The following is a 20789-nucleotide window of genomic DNA, read 5'->3' on the forward strand; positions in this document are numbered from 1 at the left end:
TGAAGATACATACTATAGTTGCAAATCTACACTCAGTTGCTTTAATATTAACATACATACAATGGTACTACCTTCACCAACTTTTTCATTTGGGCATCACAAAGATGAGTCTTCTGATGTTCTATAAACAATACATTTATATAAAAGTCAGAAGTTTAGCGAAAATTCAGCCTACACAGTAATAAATGAATATGGAATGGAAATCAAAGTTCTTAAGTAGGACAGAAGGCTGGGTGTGGTGGCTCATGCCTGTAATCCCAACACTTTGGGAGGCCGAGGCGGGTGGATCACGAGGTCAGGAAATCGAGACCATCCTGGCTAACACAGTGAAACCTCGTCGCTACTAAAAATACAAAAAAAATTAGCCGGGTGTGGTGGCGGGCACCTGTAGTCCCAGCTACTCAGGAAGCTGAGGCAGGAGAATGGCCTGAACCCGGGAGGCGGAGCTTACAGTAAGCGGAGATCCCGCCACTGCACTCCAGGCTGGGCAACAGAGCGAGACTATCTAAAAAAAAAAAAAAAAAAAGGACAGAAAAGTCCCAATGTCTCTTAAGCAGCAAGAGCACCTTCCCAATTTAGTTTCAAGATGAGCACCATCCTCCATTTATCCTTGTATTTCCAGGGCCCTGAAGATCAAAGAAAAAATAATATTAATCACTTAATTTTCTATTGTCTTCATGTAAATAATTTTAAAACTCTATGTTTAAAAAATCACATAAATTATCAAGGTCAAACGATAGATTAGAATGTAAAATACACAAAGTTTAAGATTAGTAACATTCCTTTTTGCTAGGTGTAATGTTAGATCATAATAAAAGAGAAATTCATACATGAATACAAAAAAATTGTTAAGCAGTGAAGATTAAACAAAAATTTTTACCTGCTTATAGTTCACATTTCTTTTGCATAATCTCCATCAGATTTCTAATTTTTTTTTTTTTTAAAGATAGGGTCTCACTCTGTTGCCCAGGCTGGAATACAGTGGTGCAATCATAGCTCATTGCAGCCTTGAACTTCTGGGCTCAAGGGATCCTCCAATCTGTGTCCAGAGTAGCTGGGGTTACAGGCATGTGCCACCATGCTCAGCTAATTTTTAAATTTTTTGTAGAGACAGGGTCTCATTAGATTGCCCAGGCTGGTCTTGAACTGCTGGCCTCAAGAGATCCTCTCACCTCAGCCTCCCAAAGCGCTGGCATGGGCCACTGTGCTCAGCAAAACTGCTAATTCTTAATTCTCAGTATTTATGAATAAATATTGCTAAATTCTTTTAAAAAATACATCCTTAAGAAATGTAAATATATAAAGTAAAAAATACACTTTTATAGCTTTGGAAAACTGCAGTTCCTTAAAAAGTTAAACATATTCCTCACAATTCTACTTCTAGGTATATACCCATGAGAAATAAAAACAAATGTCTACACAAAAACTTGTACACAAATGTACACAGAGCATTACTCACAACAGCTGAAAAGTAAAAACAAGCCAAATGTCCATCAACTGATGAACAGATAAACAAAATGGTAGATTCACACAATGAATATTATCTGGCCATGAAAAAGAATGCAGTACTGATACATGGCTACATGGATCAATCTTGAAAATAGTAGGCTAAGTGAAAGAACCCAGACATAAGAAGTCACATGTCACATGATTCCATTTACATAAAATGTTCAAAATAGACAAAGTAGATTAGTGGTTGTCAAGGGCTAAGGGGAAGAGGAAATACAGGGGGTTGGAGGAATGAGGAGTGGCCTACAGTGTGTATGAGCTTTATTTTGAGGGTGATGAAAATGTTCTGGAATTTTTAGTGGTGACAGTTGCGCAAACTTGTGAATATACTTAAAAACTACTGAATTCTTTACTTTAAAAAGGTGAATTTTACTTCCCATAATGTTATGTGGTAATATTTTATCTCAATAAAATTTTTAAGAAGTTTTCTCCTACCCTAGACACCCAATCTCATTCCTCAAAGACAAACACTGTTTATAATTTATTTATATTCTTTCAAAGATTGTTAGGCATATAATTAGCATATAAATACATTGCATTTGGGGTGTTTCTAGTCTACAGTTTTTTCAAACAATGCCACATCCAATATCTTTGGTTACAAAATTTCAGTTAAATAGGAGGAATACATTTAAGAGATCTAATGTACCACATGGTGACTGTCGTTAATAACAAAACTATGTATGGGGGAATGTGGTATCTTTGGACAATATAACTTGTGCCAGGCAAAAAGCAAAAAAAGACAAAATTTGGCCATTATATTGGCCCCAAATTCTACAGGCTCCATCTGAATATTTTGGTAGGTTTTCTCACTATAAAATATGGTAAATATGGGTACACAAAGGTCTGTGTATGCTGGTAGGAGTGGTAGAAGAAAATTTGGGCATGTTTAGTATATAATATTCTGTGCCTTTTTAATTATGCTGAAAGATTTCCCCAAAAGAATCTGTTTTAAGTGGTAGAAATGCCTACCAGTGTTTGCATGTAAGATCCTTATCCAGCCGCTTGTTTGGAGCCTGCTGCAGGGGGTACAAGGCTATCCAGCTGTTGGCGATGTCCTGTATTAATCAACCATTCATAAAACTTGTTCTCTACCAGTACCTGGAACTGCTTCCTTTGATCCCTACAATTGAAATTGAGAGTAAAAAGAATGTAAGAACATGAATTCATATAAATTGTACTCTAAGCAATTATACAATACTTTAATAGGATAATGTTAAATGATTATTTCTTGTTACCCTCTTGTTCTCACTGTTCAGAGTACACTGGACACCCCCACCCCACAAAGGATTGATCAGATACAATGTCCTCTTTCTAAACACTTATTCATTGTCAGATATTTACCAAGGACCAAGTGAACACAGGGTAGTGTTCTGACTGATGGGGATAAATGTATAAAGAGAAGAGACAAGGCCCCTGTCAAAGCAGGATGACACTTCACGACTCCAGAGGGCACCATTCACATTGTGATCTATATAATCCATGCTCCCGAGGACTGTATATTCTAGCAGGAAAGATAGGTAAAAATAAAATAAATAGGCCAGGCATGGTGACTCACGCCCATAATCCCAGCACTTTGGAAGGCCAATGTGGGCGGATCGCTTGAGGCCAGGAGTTCGAGACCAGCCTGGCTAACATGGTGAAACCCTGCCTCTACAAAAAATATAAAAATTAGCCAAGCATGGTAGCATGTGTCTGTAAGTCCCAGCTACTTGGGAGGCTGAGGGCAGGAAAATCACTTGAACCCAAGAGGTGGAGGTTGCAGTAAGCTAAGATCACACCACTGCACTCCAGCCTGGGCAACAGAGTGAGACGCTGTCTCAAAATCAATACAAGACAATACAATACAATACAATACAATACAATACAATACAATACAATACAATACAATACAATACAATACAATACAATAAAAACATAATATAAAGTTAAGTAGTTCTAGGTGCCATGGAGAAAAATAGAGCAGGGTGAAGGAATAGCAAGTTCTGAAAATGTTATTTCCGAGAAAGAATGGACAGAGATGGCCTCCCTAAGATAACATTTGAGCTTAGGTCTAAATGAAATGATGGAGTAAGCAGAATGAGTATTTGAAGAGGAATATACCAAGCAGAAGAGACCAAAAAAAGTACAAAGGTTCTAAAGTGAGCATATTTCACATGTTCATGATAAGAAAGAGAAGAGAAGCTCCTGACAGCCAGGAGCTAGCTTAGTACTGTCAGCTAGGCCTTGGTGTAGGATCTGGACTTGCTATTGTATTCTTTTGTTGAACACAAACAATACCTCAAACCACCAACATTAGACAAAGCCACCCTGGGATGATGATAAACCAAAGAAAGAACAAGATCACTCCGTAATCGTATCTCAGTTCAGAAACCCCAAAAAAATGTTGTGACCCAAACCATAAAACACCAAAACACCAAACACTTCTTTCCTGGAGGAGTGGCTGCTACTTCTTTACAATTACAGTTTTAGCTCTTCCTTCCTTCCTCTTGCCTTAGATATAAAAATTATTAAACTGCCAAATCACAGATTACTTTCACTTCCAGATAGTCCTGCTTCCTAGAACTCTCCCCCAAATCACTAATACAAGCCAAAATCCAACAACAAGTTCCTTTTAACACCTATTTACTGAGTTGAAACACAGTTTTCCATGTTCCCCGACCTTTTACTGAGAAGAAACACACTTCTCTCCCCCCTTGCCATGAGTCAACACAATCCACCTTTGTTCTATAGATGTGTTCCTGGTGGTCTTTGGTCAGAGGGCAGTGATTAAGTGATAGAAAGATGACTGCTGTATGCTGAGAAGGAGTAATGAGGAAAAGAATGACAGAAATTGAGGACAAGAGAGCCTGGTAAGTATGGTAAAGGCGTAAGTATGGTAAAGGCGTTGGATTTTAAGTATGAGGGGAGGCCATTAGAGGGGTCAGAGCAGGGAAATGACATGATCTAATCACTGTTAAAAGGATCACACTGGCAATTTGTTTCTAACTGATTTCTGTCTTCCTATATTCCCCAAGTTAAACTGACTACTTTCATTGTTTCTGGTATCACTGTGGATCTCACCACTTGAAAACACTATGATTCAGAGTCAGCATTTATTAAGTGCTTACATCCCACACTCTGCACATGTATATGTATAAGCTTTTCACATGTAAGAGAATCTAAGCATTTAATCATTTTTTGGCCTTTTGGCTGAGATCAAGTGTAGAGAATCTAACCATTTAAATATTAGAACCATTCAAACAACAGAATTGCTTTAAAAGAATGTTTTTTCAAGATCATCCATTTTTACAACACATTATTATAATGTTATTATTGTACAGTATGATATGGTATGACAATATTTGAAAGAAAACGATGAAGACACTAGAGGCATTTAAGAACCTCTGATTACTGAGAAGCCAGAACAGAGAAAAAAAGAACCTCTGGAACCAGGCTGACTAGGTGTGAACCCTGGCTCCTGTGTGACTTTGTGTAAAGTATTAAATTCCTCAGTTCTTCGGTTTCCATACCTGTAATAAGGCGTTATTATGAAGAATAAATGAGTTAGTACATAGAAGGTGACTAGAATGGTATTGGATTATGTGGCATACTCTATGTATGATTTTTAAAATTCATATTTTAAAAGTCTTATATTTGCCAACTAAACTTTAGTTTCTTAAGAAAAGGGAGTCTAATACTGGATATTTACCCCCGCCCATCCCCAATCTAACAGTATTTGAAATACTAATTTGAAATCCAAACCGCAATTTAAAAACACACTTTTTTTTTTTTTGAGACTGAGTTTCACTCTTGTTGCCCAGGCTGGAGTGCAATGGCGCGATCTCGGCTCATTGCAACCTCTACCTCCTGGGTTCAAGCAATTCTCCTGCTTCAGCCTCCCGATTAGCTGGGATTACAGGCACATGCCACCACACCCAGCTAATTTTTGTATTTTCAGTAGAGACAGGGCTTCACCATGTTGGCCAGGCTGGTCTCAAACTCCTGATCTCAGGTGATCCACTCACCTCGGCCTCTCAAAGTGTGCTGGCATTATAAGCGTGAGCCACCGCGCCCAGGCTTACATTTTTTATTACTTTAACACAGCTGTAAAAATGTGCAGACTAATTTGTTTCTCCATGGAGTTTCACAAAAAACACAAACTGTTACTTGTAAAAAATACTCACTTTGTCAAATGAGCCTCCTTCACAGTTTTCTGCCAGATCTGTATCTTCTGTTCTCTTTGACCCAGTGCTTTCTGATATACAGATGGAAGACCCCCAGGTATCTCTGTTGTGTCCCCTTCCATTTCAAAGGGAATAATAAATACATAGAATTCACAAGGTGGTAAAAGTCGGAAGACACTTGTGTCGCTGTTCTCTCTGCACACAACCATTGGATTATCCCAATAGTTAGGCACTGTAGCAAGGCCAGTCCTGGCCATATGGTCCTCTAGCATTGGGTAATGGGTATGAAAAGGGGCAAAAGTTACTGTTTGGTTCCCAGAGAGAATAAGTGGGCGCGTAGGTGTCAGAATGTGAAAGACGCAAGCTGTTGTAGAAGAGATGGACAAACGATGGCAAACAGCAATGACTTTAACATTGTCACAACTGTGGAGGTGAAGTGTAGTCCCTACAGGGCCCAAGACAAAGATGCTATTCCTGCACTTCTCAATTGTCACAGATCTGAAAAAAAGGAAAAAATGAGGTAAATTCCTCTGAATGACAATAAGATTTTAAAAATTTGACTAAAATATTATTCTCTGATGGCAAAAAAAGAATCAGTTACAGTCCAAAGAAAACGTCAGAACATCAGAACACCATGAAAACTGTGCTTACCGTAAGGGAGAGAGCAGATATATAAAAGATTCGTTGCAACGATGAATCTTTACATGTGCCCCCACCAGAGTATCTGAGCTCTTAGCCAGTGTCTGCTTGTAAACCTGGCTCATCACCACCAGTCGGTGCATCCTAGGGGCCACATGAGTATTACAAGCAATCTTAGCTCTTTTGGTCGTCCCTTCAACTATTTAAGAAAACATAAATTTGAGACAGTTTCAAATCAAAGAAAAACAAACATATGAGGTTATATATGTCTACATGTATACATGTCTCAAGTTAGATACCACATGTAGGGACAAAAATGTTAGATCTTGGCTTTGGATAGAGGTATTTGCTATACTATTCTCTATTCTTTTCTGTATGTTTGGAATTTTCATTTTTGTTATAAAAAAATTTAAAACCTATAATGCGTTTAAGATTGCCTATAGTCTAAGATACTTTTTCGTGTCTACCCTTTAAGTAATGTGCCTAAAGTCATATGGCTAGTAAGTGGCAGCACTGTCCTAACTCAAATATCTTCTCCTCCAAGATGCTTTACTTTATCATCCCAAACATAATTCACCTCTCTAAATCACCATAATATTAATTCTGTACCCTTCCTCACTTGCCACGTTATCCCATAAATCCTATTTGAGTTCATGCCTTTTTTTTTCTTCTTTTTTGTGAGATGGAGTCTCACTCTGTTACCCAGGCTGGAGTGCAGTAGTGTAATCTCCACTCACTGTAACCCCCACCTCCTAGGTTCAAGAAATTCTCCTGCCTCAGCGTCCTGAGGAGCTGAGATTACAAGTGCACACCACTATACCTGGCTAATTTTTGTATTTTTAGTAGAGCCAAGGTTTCTCCACGTTGGCCAGGCTGGTCTCGAACTCCTGACCTCACGTGATCCGCCCACCTCGGCCTCCCAAATTCTGGGTTACAGGTGTGAGCCACCGTGCCCAGCCTGAGTTCATGTCTTTACTCTAAGATCGTTAACTACCTGAGAGCACATCTTCCTATCACATACAATGTGTTGCACAAACTGACACTCGAAAAATATGTGCAGGTTCCCCTCCTAACACAGTCACACCATTACATGACTGCCTTCTCAGACTGTACTTCCTGGCAAGCCAGTGGGACACCCTTGTAAACAATACTGGTGAAATGTTGAGAGGTCACATGAGTGTACTATTATTCTTCTTTTAAAACATTTCTTGTTCATTTTTATTACATACGCTTACTTTTATTACATATGTACCAGGTACATAATATACGGTTATTTAGAAAAATAATAGTTAAAGAAGATAAAAATAATTTGTAATCCTACCATCACTTTTAATATTTTAGTATAATCCTTGAGAGAAAAAGTCATGCAGAAGAGACAGATGTTCCTTTTTCTCTTTTATAGGAGCAGTATTGTTTAGGTCTTCTAGAGAAGACATGTGATCACTAACATATTAGAAAACACTACGTTCCTTAACTTGTCATTCAATTTAATGTGGATTAAAATGTTAAAAAAAATACCTTGATGAGCCCAAGCCAATTTCTTTCCAGACTTGAGGCAAGCTGATGTACCAAATGGATTCCCAGTCAAACAGGACCTCAACCAGGTTTCCAGTTTGTAGAAAGAGAAAGTCTTAGAGATCTTTGAGAAGCCACTATCTGCATGCAGTGGTTGCCACAGTGCAAGTTCATGAAGTGGATAGACCTTCCTGGCTCTACTTATTGTACCTTCAATAAGGAAGCTGAGCGCCACAACAGCTTCTCGAGACACTAGACTACTATGGGTTGAATGAAATGATGCAGTGAGTTGTTCTGGATCTAAAAGCAGCTCGAGGAGATCAGACAGATGATCATAGACAAAAGCTTGGTGACTGTAATCATTCCAGTTCTAAAAAAAAAAAAAAAAAAAGTTAAAAGAAAGCACTCTTAAAGAATAAAGAGATTCTACAAGATCTAAAATTTCTATATTTTAATTATTTTGTATTTATACTCTGCCTCATCTCCCAAAAGGAATTAGGTAGTTATATAAACCTCATAAAGTTTTTTTTGTGTGTATGTGATAGGTATAAATAGATTCTCTCTCCACCTTAACTAACTAAAAAATAATACTAATAAATAACCCTTCGTGTGTGCCAGGCATTAAGTGCTAAACATACTTTAACATATTTAAACCTGACAATAATCTTAAAACAGATGCCATTATGATGCCCACTTTACAGATGAGGAAATGAATTTACAAAGAAGAAACCTGCCCAAGATCACAGAGCTAGTAAATACTTTAAAAATTTTAGATCAAACATAAAAATAACTATCATGGACATTCAATGAAGCATTGGGTTTCTTAATTTGCCTTTTGCAATTACAGAAGGAATTTCAAATTCTACTGGGTGAAATGAGGCAACCAATCTTACTATGACAAGATTTAAGAAATTATAACTTTGGGAATAAGCTTTGAGTTGGCAGATGTCCCAGTGATTTGACCCATTCATCTGCCAGATGATTTTTACCCCTCTTATTTGGCATGAACAATGTTAAGTGATGAATATTCAAATTAAATAAGACATAGTTTTTCAGTCCTCACAGAACTTAAGAGTCTATGTAGTAAGAAGATAAATAAATTACCATAACCGTGAGATAAGACCTACAGCAGAGGCCTGTAAAGATGTTCTATAAGCATGAAAGAAACAACTAACTCCATCTGGGGAAAAATAAATCGTATCTGAGTGCTATTTGAATAGATTCTTGATTGATGTTGGTAGTTAGGCAAACAGATACGACAAAAAGCATTCTAGGCATGGAAAACATAATCAAGGGCCCACAGGAGAAAAAGTACCTGCTATGTTAGAGAATTGCAAGTTCTGGGTAGGGTACAGGAAGCATTCTGGGAAGTGGCAGCTGAAGTTAAAATGGTAGGCAGGGACCAATCATGAAAGGCCTTTTATGAAATACTAAAACATCTGGACTTTATTTTGTATGCCAGGGACTTTCAAACTATTTTCTAAATACCTGTATTTTTTTTTTATTTTTAATAAATTTTCCTCGGGATGACAAATAAAACAGATAAAAGTAGAGTTAGTCTCAACCTATTCCTCCCTCTCACCCCATCCCCCTCCCCCAAAGTAGGCCCTGAGGTGGTTCCATGGAGTACAATATAAAACAACAATGACAATGAGGATTTGTTGATGGAGTTTAAACAGGAGATAAATATAATCCATCTGCATTTTGGAAAGTCCAGTGTGGTAGTAAGTGGACTGCTGACTAAAGCAGAGTGACCAGGCAGGACCTAATTCTAGAAATCAAGGCAAAAAAAAGTCATTTGATAAAAAAGCCTAGACAATAGGAAGAAAAGCAACAGAGTTAAAGTGTCTGAGGCAGAATCAGTAAGGCTTGACAATGAGGTATGAGTGGTGAGAGAGAACACGGGTGAGTTTTACTCACATAAGAAGTACAGGTTAACTCAAGTAAAGGGAGATTTTACTGTATGGACACTCAGTTGTCTCCCAAACTGAAGTAGAGGCAAACCTCATTAGAACGGGAACTGGAAAGCCATCTAGAACCTGCATGTCTGTTCCATTATCTTCTTTTTCTCTGATTATAAGTAACCTGTGCTTCTCTGATTACCTCAAAATTTCTTTTTCCTTTCTTTTTTTTTTTTTTTTTGAGATGTAGTTTCGCTCTTGTTGCCCAGGCTGGAGTGCAGTGGCACGATCTCAGCTCGCTGCAACATCCACCTCCTGGGTTCAAGCAATTCTCCTGCCTCAGCCTCCCAAGTAGCTGGGATTACAGGCACGCGCCACCATGCCCAGTTAATTTTGTGTTTTTAGTAGAGATGAGGTTTCTCCATGTTGGTCAGGCTGCTCTTGAACTCCCGACCTCAGGTGATCTGCCTGACTTGGTCTCAGAATTTCTAATCCCTTATAACTCTAGTTCATTCATGAGCATGATGGCTGTTTTAGTCCCAATGTCAAATGGGTTTTCAGTTCAAATACCTATCACCAATGCATAATTTCTTCCTGGGGGAACTGACTGGCCAAGGTCATCACTTTAAATCTGGCCAATTTCAAATGTATAGCAGTAAATGGGCTACTCAAGTGTCCATCACTGGTCCAATCAGTTATTGCAAGAGGTCATGCTGTAGTATAAACCAAAGTCACCATTTACTGGTGCTTAACAAGTCCCACGCTAATATATTACTGAAGTCTCATAGCCATTCAGAAATACGCATTATTATCCCCACTTAGAGAAGAGAAGCCAAGGCCTAGAGAAGTTAACTGACTTGCCTAAAATCATATGACTAAATGATATTAAATGATAGAGGCAGAACTGAATGGAGGCTACCTTGGCTCAAAACACATCTCCTAACAGTGCCCATTCTGCAGGAACTGCATGCGGAGAGAGAGGTAGTGACTGGCATCTCTAATACATCTGGGCTTGAACATTCTGAATTTAAGCTATAGCTTAAATTCAATAAAAAATATACAGAATATAAAGTGGTGAGTATAAAGCAAGAGCTCTGGGAAGGAGACAAACTTGGGAGTCACTGAGATATATGAAGTCATAGGAATATAAAGAATTATCTTGAATGAATAAGAGAAAATTGCCCCAGACAGAATAGCTGCTTGTAAGGGCAAGGGGAGAGAAATTTATGAAAGACAGTGAAAAGGGAAAGTTAGAAGCAAAACCAAGAGTAATAGCATCATGGAATATAAAGGAGGAGAGATTTATTAAAAAGGAGATTATAAAAGTTCCAAATAGCAAAGAGATATTTTTTCTTAGCTTTAGAACGTTTTTAAAGAGCTTGTACATGGCATTAATACTGCGGTCTACATTTTACTTAAAGTTTTTCAAAATACTTACACAAGAATAAGTAAAAATATTTTGGTTTTCTTTATAAAAACAGAAAGAAAAAAAGCAATAAGACATCCTCTAAAATTCACAATGTGAGGCAGTTAAATTTAGCTTCTGGGTTGTCACGTATGTAACTTGAACAACATGAGAAGATATTTTTATACTTAAACAACATGAGAAGATATTTTTATAAATTTTTTTCAGTAGATTTCAAAAGACTTTGCAAGCACTACATCTTCTTGATGATCCTTAGTCAAATAAGTTGATTCACATTCATTAACATTTTGAAAATGGGAATGCTAATTGAATATAGTGAATGACATGCCCAAAAATCAGGCAAGTGATTTTTCTGTCAGTGAAGGAACTGAAACCATTTCTCTATTTTGATTAAGACTGTACACACTTATTTTGTTTTATAATTAAAAAAAAGTGAAAAACAAAACAAGCCATCAAATCACTGACTTATATAAGAAATCCCATCATAATTTTTAATGCAAGTGAACCATCTCCCTCACAAATTGTCCCTTTTAGAGAATGACATCAAGATATAAAGAGTACCTTATTATGACAATTAGATTTTTCAGTCAGGTCAGGAGACTGAGATCTGCTTCTGGGACTAGGCCACTCTTCACCAATCAAAGATGTCCTTAGGGAGACTTTGTTCAACTGTTGAATGTATAAGAAGAGCAGAAACTGTAGGGTGTCCACTGAAAGCTGTCCAAGAAGAAAATAAAAGACGAACAGACGTTTTAAAACATCAACCACTAGTCTAACAACTAAGTAGACATAGTAAATTCACGAGTTGGCTGATCCTAAAAAAAACAAACTTAGAAACATTGCTAGTTTTGATATGTATGTCTCTGATACCCAGATGTAGGAGTTTCTCTTCTTTTTTTTTTTTTTTTTGAGACAGAGAGTTTTGCTCTTGTCGCCCAGGCTGGAGTGTAATGGTGCGATCTCAGCTCACTGCAACCTCCGCCTTCCTGGTTCAAGTGATTCTCCAGCCTCAGCCTCCTGAGTAGCTGGGATTACGGTGCCCACCACATCCAACTAATTTTTTGTATTTTTAGTAGAGATAGGGTTTCACCATGTTGGCCAGGCTTGTCTTGAACTCCTGACCCTCAGGTGATACACCCACCTCGGCCTCCCGAAGTACTGGGATTACAGGCATGAGCCACTGTGCCTGGCCAAGAGTTCCTAAAACTAATTAAGGTGGAATAACTTACCTTCACAGAAAGCTGTATAGCATCTATGGCTACAGAAATTATCTCCCAAAACTGATGAAAGGATGAAGTACATACATTTTTTAAGTACATTATTTCAGAAGTTTAACCTTACAGTTAAAAAAAAAAAAAAACCCAATCTTAGTAATTTGAATAAATAAGTAGATGAAGTAAGAAGAAAATTAAGTTAAGACATAGAGGTTTAACTTAAGATTCATAAACTTATCAAGAAAGTTTAGGGTACCAGTGCAATCCCTGAAATTGTATGTAATTCTTCGGTATATGTGCATTTTTTAAGGAAGTAGGCCTCAGGTTTTCACCAAATTCTTAAAGGGGTGTTTGACTTAAAGACAAAAACACTATTGGTTTGATAGATGTATAGTCATTTCTTATTCAAGGAAGGGTGTGGTTGAAGCTCACGATTTGAAGCTCCTGATTACCCTCATCTACCTACCCCCAAACAGGAGAGGCAAAAAAGTAAAGTAATACATCTGGGTCTACAGCTATATTCACCCTGATTCCCAACTTGGCTAAAAACACTATCATCTGAGAAACTTAAAAGTACAGATTCTCGGGATCACCCAGACCTATTTTATCAACTGTCAATGTGAAGCCCCATGAATTTGTATATTTTATAAAGTTTTACTTTCTTAATTGAACTCTTGAGATAATTGTAGACTGAGATACAGTTGTGAGAATTCACACAGAAAGATCCCATGTACGCTTTACCTGTCTTGCCAAACTATAGGACAGTATCACAATCAGGATATTGACACCGATACAGTCAAGATACAACAGAAAAATCTCTCATGTTGTCCTTCTACAGCCATACCCACTTCTCTGTCCCCCTCACCCCTTCCTTAGGCCCTTAGCAACCACTTACTTGTTCTCCATCTCTATAATTTTGTCATTTCAAGAATGTGAGGTAAATAGAATCATATAATATGTAGCCTTTTGGGATTGGCTTTTTTTCCGTAAGCATAATTCCCTGATTTTATATATACTTTCATTTTAAACAATTATTTGTTACATTATCATTGTTTCTCCATGGAGACTACAGGATCCTTGCCTTCTCCACATTTACACCCCTAGTAACTAGCAAAGCATCTGGTACATAAAAAGCACTAAAAAAATCTGGAACTTCCTGAAGGTTTTATTCATCTCTATACGCACAGCATCCACTACTATACCGAGTACATAGTAGATAATAAATATTTGATTAATGAATAAATGTACTGCCCTTTCCCTCTTCATTGTTTGACAAACTTCTTTTCAATTTCCAAAACGTTGTTTAGATATTACCCTATATGGCAGAGACTGCTAGATGCTTACTAAATACTTTTTATCTTCTTCCTGGGCATGCAATTAGATGGCATTTCCCATCTTCCCTTGCAGTTAGATATGGCACAAATGAATTACAGCAACTGAATGTGAATGAATTTATCTTTATCACTTTCAAGCCTAATCATAAAACTCCCAAAAGAAATGGAAGCAAAAGGACTCAGAGGCCCCAATGGGCATGGCTGTGGCAAACTGTATTATTATTTGCTATTGTTTACTTTCAAATTCTCTAAGAGGCTTATACAGCCCTACCCACGGCCATGGGATTTTCCTTATCTCCTGAAAGGTGGTTTACCTTCCCATCTTCATGGGAATAATGCCTCAGCCAATGGAATGAAAGCAGTCTTAGTTTATGTCAAATCTGAATAAAAGTTTTAAGAGGCATCATGAGTCCAGAAACAAACTCACACATATATAGTCAACTAATTTTCCACATAGGTGTCAAGAATACAAAATGGGGAATAGTCTCTTCAATAAATGATGCTGAGAAAACTGGATCTACACATGCAAAAGAATGAAATTGGGACCATAGCTTGTACCATATATAATCAACTCAAAATGGATGAAAGACTTAAATGTAAGAGGTGAAATGGTACAACTCCTAGAGAAAAACAAGGAAAAAGCTCCTTGACATTGGTCTTGGTAATGATTTTTTGGATATGACACCAAAAGCACAGGCAACCAATGCAAAAAAAAGTGAATTATATCAAACTAAAAAGCTTCTGCACAACTAAGGAAACAATCAACAGAAGAAAAGGTAAACCATGTATCTGGTAAGGAGTTAATATCTAAAATATATAATGAACCCCTACAGCTCAATAGCAAGAAAAACCAAATAACATAATTAAAAAATGGACTATGGACCTGAATAGACATTTCTCCAATGAAGACATACAAATGGCCAACAGGTAAATGAAAAGGTGCTCAACATCACTACTCATTAGGGAAATATAAAGCAAAACCACAATGAGATATCACCTCACACTTATTAACAAAAGATTAACAAGTATTACTAAGGATGTGAAGAAAAGGGAATCCTGGTACCCTGTTGGTGAGAATGTAAACTGGTATAGCCATTATAAAAAACTGCATAGAGGTTTCTCAAAAAATTAAAAATAGAACTACCATATGATCTAGCAATCCCACTTCTGGGTATTTATCCAAAGGAACTGAAATCAGGATCCTGGAAATACCTGCACTCCCATGTTCACTGCAGCATTATTGATAATGGCCAAGATATAGAAGCAGCCTAAATGTCCACAGATGGGTGACTAGAGAAAGAAAACTTGGCATGCATATATAATGGAGTACCATTTGGCCTCAAAAAAGAAAGAAATCATGTTGGGTACAGCGGCTTATGCCTGTAATCCCAACACTTTGGGAAGCTGAGGTGGGAGGACCACTTGAGGCCAGGAGTTCAAGACCAGCCTGGGCAACACAGTGAGATCCCGACATCTATGAAAAAAATACAAACATTTGCCTGGTGTGATGGCACACACCTGTAGTCCTAACTACTCAGGAGCCTGAGGTGGAAGGACTGCTTGTGCCCAGAAATTCCAGACTATAGTGAGCTATGATTACATCCCTATACTCTAGCTTGGGCAACAGAGTGAGATCCTGTCTCCTAAAAAAATAAAAGAGAGAAATCCTGCCATTTTCAACAACATGGATGGACCTGGAGGACATTATGCTAAGTAAAATAAGCCAGATACAGAAAGACAAAACTATATAATCTCACGTATATGTGGAATCTAAAATAGTCAAACTCATAAAAACAGAGAGAAGGGTGACTGACAAAGGCTAGGAGGAGGGGGAAATGGGGAGGTGATGGTCGAAGGCTACAAAGTTTCCATTATGCAAGAAAATTAAGTCCTGAAGATCTACTCTACAGCATACTGCCTAGAGATAACAATTACATGTTGTATACTTAAAATTCTCTAAGACAGTAGATCTTATATTAAGTGTTCTTAACAGGAACATACACAAAATAACAAGAATAAAAGAGGAGGGGGAAACTATGGGGGGTGATGGGTATGTCTGTGTCCTTGATGGTCACGATGGTTTCACAGCATATACTTATCCCCAAACTTATTGAGCTGTATACATAAAATAAGAATTTAAAAAGAGCCATCATGAGTTTCCTCCGTTCTGTTGTTCCTCCTTTCTGTTACAAGAACGAGAATGATCTACACAGAAGCTATTTCTTTAGCCTGTGTCCCTAAATGGGAAAACACAAAGCCTGGACAAATGCCATAGCAAAAATGAAACCCACATGTAAAATGGGCAAGAAATAAATCTTTTCCCCTGTAAGCCACTGGAATTTCACATTTGTTTGTTCTTAACAAATGAAAGTAGCTTTTAACAAAGCTGATTAATAGTGACTCCAAATGACAGAAACATGGAACCCTGGTCACTGCTTGGATGACAGCAGCCCAGAGATTTGTCCAGCCAGGAGCACCTGTGTTGGATTGCTGCCTGAATGAAAGCCACTGAAATACTGGGCTGTCTGTTACTATAATCAGCCTACTTGATTAACATACTTTCTCTGTGAAGTCTTTCCTGATTCACCAAAATAAATCAGTCTTTATTCAATTTATGTACTTTGCATGTTCTTTTATCATACATATCACACTATTAAATAGCATCTCTTTTTTAATACCAGCTTCCTCTACTAGTCCATAAGCTCCATGAGGGCTGAGATGCTATTCTAACCATCTTTGAATCCTATCATGTAGCAGATGTTCATTTTAAAATAGTCAGGTGCTCTGACTGTAACATATCAGTTGTTCATAACACTCGTTCACCCCAAAATCTTTTTAAAGTCAGTAAAATCTTTCCCTTTTTCAATAACAGAGTTCCTGTAACATTACTGCTTTGGGAGTAGGTGAGTAACGTCTGGTAAGTAAGGACTAATTCACTGAATACATGAAATGCTGCCAAACTGGAACTACTACAACTCAAATAATATCTTGCGATTACAATGGCCATTGGCCTAAAACCTAAAATTTTACAGCTAATACAAAAATTAAGAATGGTTTATTGGGCCAGACATGGTGGCTCATGCCTGTAATCCCAACATTTTGGGAGGTTGAGGCAGGAAGACTGCTTGAAGCCAGGAGTTCAAGACCAGCCTGGGCAACAAAGTGAGACTGTCTCTATTTAAAAATGTAAAAATTATAATAATACACACACACAAAAATTTTTTATTTAAAAAAGAATGGTTTCTTTCCAAAAGTAATTAAATATAACCACATATCAATCCATACCTGATTTCTCTGCTTTTCAACTTCCTCCTCAGACAGGCAGTTGGACAGAACCTCAGACCATTCCAGGCGCTCCTCAGGTGTCTTCACTGAAAGACTATCAAATATTTCGAAGTAAAGCCACGCCAGGTCCTTGGCCAACTGCAGCTTCCCACAAGCGATGTGCCTCCATGTTGACCAGTAGAGGCGCGGGTAAGCTCCTTCTGTGGCCCGGATTTGCACATAGGTGGATATCTTCCTGAGATAGTGAAGACTAAACTTGGATGGAGGGGGGACCTGCAAGGCACCCACTATAAAGGGTTCTGCTTTCACCCAGAGGAGAACGCTGGACTGATCCATATTATCTCTAAGGACATCTGGGTGAAAAGGCTTCTTTGCATACCTAGGAAATAAAGTTTCTTCATAAACTGATTTGAAACAAGTCTCATTTATGCATTTTTTTCTTGGAAGGTGACTCTCTCTCAACTGTGTTGCATGTATTACATCATCAGCTTAAAAGGCAGCTCTAGTTCATCAACCAAGAGCAGAACAGTTTTTTTAACCAGATCACATTATAATCTGAGAAAAAAAATTTGTGATAAAACAAAATTATCTTACTCAAATTGTTAGAACTCCTTGTTTCAGGAAGTGTGTGTAGATGCATGAAGTCTGAGTGAGATCCCAGGAAGAAAAGGAATGAGGGGAAAAAAGTCATCCTATCACAGGAAACCTTCTTCTACTCTGAGCGGGAACACTGGTCAAAATCAGGGAAATATATTTCACAAAGTTAAATCATTTACACAGAAGACAGTTGGTTAAAGATCTGGACATGTTAGCTGACCATATAAACTCAATATGAAGTGCTAACGTGAGGCAGCAGGCAAGAATGCTAATGTAAACACAGACTGCAAGAATAGATCAGGAGTTACAGCATCTTTATTCTCTGTAACAGTGAACCCACTCTGGCATATTCTACCCTGCTCAGTTCAGGTGTGATACTTTTAGATTTTGTTGTAACAATGATACATGATTTTTATGGAATGCTTATAAAATACAAAAACAGGGAATCATCCACAATCCCCCAAGTAAAGGGCAACTAATTAATATTTTATTGTATTTCCTTCTTCTCTTTTTCTTTTTTTTTTTTTTGAGATGGCATTTCCCTCTGTTGCTCAGGCTAGAGTGCAGTGGCATGATCTCAGCTCACTGCAACCTCCACCTCCCAGATTCAAGCGATTCTCCTGCCTCAGCCTCCCCAGTAGCTGGGACTACAGGTGCCCACCACCACGCCTGGCTAATTTTTGTACTTTTAGTAGAGATGGGTTTTCACCGTGTTGGCCAGGCTGGTCTCAAATTCCTGACCTCAAGTGATCCCTCACCTCAGCTTCCCCAAGTACTAGGATTACAGGAGTGAGCCACCATGCCCGGCCTCTTGTCTTTTTTCTACACATAAATTAGATGTTAGTTTTTGAATTTTCACAGTTGTGATGTTACATATACAATTCTGTACTATTTCAAAAGCTTTACAGTATTCTAAACAAATGTATCCCATTTTGTTCAACTGTTCTCCCATTTTTAGACACTTTACTAGGTTTCAGATTTTTCACAAAAACAACATAGGCAAAATACTGATCATTACTGAAGTGGGGCGATGGGCACATGGGGGGCTCATTGATTCTATTTTTGTGTATGTTAAAAAATTTCATTACTAAAGTTCAAATGTTGTCACCAGTGTAAATAATGCTATCACAACCATCTTTCTTCATATTTTCTGCATTACAAATTATTTCCTTGAGAAAATTTTCAGATGTACTTTTGTGAAATGGAGTAATTGACATTTCTAAAGCTTGTGAAATATATTCTCGTTGCTTCCAAATGATTTTATCAAATTGTACCATCCTTTGACTATGGTAGCCACTTCACTGTGCACTCCTCAACATTAGCAACATCATTTTTTAAAAATCTAAAAAATCATTTAAAAAATGAATTATATGACTGATAAAAAATTTTTGTTATTATTATATTTTGCATTTGATTCTAAGAAAACTGTGCTTCTCTCTCTCTCTTTTTTTTTTTTTTTTTTTTTGAGATGGAGTCTTGCTCTGTTGCCCAGGCTAGAGTGCAATAGCTGGTCTCGCCTCATTGCAACCTCCACCTCCCAGGTTCAAACGATTCTCCTGCCTCAGCCTCCCAAGTAGCTGGGATTACAGGCTCCTGCCACCACACCAGGCTAATTTTTGCATTTTTTTAAATAGAGAAAGGATTTCACCATGTTGGCCAGGCTGGTCTTGAACTCCCTGACCTCAGGTGATCCGCCTGCCTTGGCCTCCCAAAATGCTGGGATTACAGGCGTGAGCCACTGCACCCGGCCCGCCAACTGCTTCTCTCGAGAATCATCTGTTTAGAAAAATAACTGACATCAATCAAGTGCTTACTATGTACCAGGTAGCATGCTAATCATTTTGCATACTTCACCCCCTTTCACCCTCACAACTACCTGGAGATACAGTACTTAAGACTGTACACATTTTCGATGAAAAAAATGAGGCTTAGCGAAATTAAGAGATTTCCGTAAGGACACCTACTTAGCTGGCACAGCCCTGGATTAGGATTCAGGTCGACTTGAGAACTGCATTACTACAAATGTACTCTAGGAATCCAGTTTTGGGAGAATCTCTTAAAAACGGGAGTGGATCCAGAAGAGAATTTCCAGAATAAAGAGCCTTAGACAGGATGCCAGGTGAAAGAATCAGAGAGTGTAAACTCAAAAGATGGGCGTGGAAGGGCAAAAGGCAGCTGTCTTCCAATGTGGAGAGACTGGCGTCGTTTTGAGTAAAACCAGACGATAAAAGTTAGGCGAGGAAGACCTCGGTTCTCTCCAAAACGTAAAGAGGCTGCTCTGTGAGGTACTGAGCCCCTGTCAACAGCCAGATCCCAGGAATGAGCCCTCCATTCTAACTCCGAGAGTCGAGAGGGCTCAACCCGTAAACAAACACAAACTGGGGTTCTGACCCTGGCGGTGCGCTGGGGTTAAGGATTTTCAGGTCGGAAGATCGGTGTGGGTCTAAGGCAGTTGTACTGGGGCTTCGCTGCCACCCTGGACTTGATCCCGGGTGGGACTCTGCGTGGGCCGCCCCAGCGTCGCGACGAGACTTCAGGAACACAGACACCCACACTGACAGAGTCGGTAGCTGACCCGAGACGCTGCGAGCGCGAAGGCAGCCTCCTCGGCCCAAGCCTGCAGCCTGACTGACCCACACCTCCCTCCCCGGCGCCAGCCCGTGCGCGATTACCTGCTAAGGCAGGCGCCGCTCCGCCGCACTTCTCCGCGCGCCGCCGCAACTCGCGTCCGCTCGCTGGGCCCGCCCCTCCCGCGCGCCGCCGCCGCCGCCGCCGTGCCCACTGCGCAAGCGCGAGGCCCCGCACCACTGAGAACTGGCGGACCCCATTGCTAGAGCGGCAGATTGAGGTTTAAGCGCCTGAGAAAATCCGGGCTGGGGCCGAGAGTCCGCGACGGTGGCACCAGGAGCCAGACACACCACTTTCTGGTGTTGCACCTTTCAACCCAGGGGGAGTAGGAAGCTTTCTGTTGCTCCACATAACTGTGGTCAGCCAATAGCTGCTGGTAAGATCAGCACGCTTTCATCAGAAATACTACTAATGGCAGTTTGCATTTATAGAGCGCTTACTATGGTCTCAGCACTGTGTAAAGCAACTTTATATTTCCTCAGTGTTCTCAAGAGCCCTTTAAGTACATTAGTTTTACTGATGAAGAAACTAGGGCGTAGAAAGGTGAAAGTAACAGAACCCTAAAGTCACACAAGAGA

General features: G+C 39.0%; 1 protein-coding gene across 3 annotated transcripts; it reads right to left on the minus strand.

Moving 5' to 3' along the window:
* Positions 1-18: 18 nt before the first annotated feature.
* TBCCD1 (TBCC domain containing 1) lies at positions 19-20339 on the minus strand. Of its 3 annotated transcripts, XM_050778330.1 has the most exons (9): positions 20256-20328; positions 19232-19359; positions 16987-17365; positions 11715-11870; positions 7830-8196; positions 6324-6510; positions 5673-6170; positions 2479-2629; positions 19-626 (listed from the first exon to the last, which is right to left on the minus strand). In XM_050778330.1, exons 3-8 carry the CDS (start codon positions 17320-17322, stop codon positions 2500-2502), a joined length of 1674 nt encoding a protein of 557 aa, XP_050634287.1. In that variant the 5' UTR covers positions 17323-17365; positions 19232-19359; positions 20256-20328; the 3' UTR covers positions 19-626; positions 2479-2499. The 3 variants fall into 3 exon arrangements, with proteins under 3 accessions (XP_050634287.1, XP_050634286.1, XP_050634288.1); XM_050778329.1 differs by lacking the exon at positions 19232-19359 and having other exon boundaries at positions 20256-20339; XM_050778331.1 differs by lacking the exons at positions 19232-19359; positions 20256-20328 and adding an exon at positions 19548-20225.
* Between the last annotated feature and the right edge of the window lie 450 nt (positions 20340-20789).

This window comes from Macaca thibetana, chromosome 2 (genome assembly GCF_024542745.1).
Source record: "Macaca thibetana thibetana isolate TM-01 chromosome 2, ASM2454274v1, whole genome shotgun sequence".
In the NCBI taxonomy this organism is placed as follows: Eukaryota; Metazoa; Chordata; class Mammalia; order Primates; family Cercopithecidae; genus Macaca; species Macaca thibetana.

Coding starts and splice junctions, on each gene's coding strand:
- TBCCD1 (XM_050778329.1), bottom strand. CDS start 17,322: ATGGATCAGTCCAGCGTTCTCCTCTGGGTGAAAGCAGAACCCTTTATA. Junction 11,871..16,986: donor TTGAAAAGCAGAGAAATCAG/GTATGGATTGAT, acceptor CTTCTTGGACAG/CTTTCAGTGGACACCCTACA. Junction 2,630..5,672: donor AAGGAGGCTCATTTGACAAA/GTGAGTATTTTT, acceptor TTTCAATTGTAG/GGATCAAAGGAAGCAGTTCC.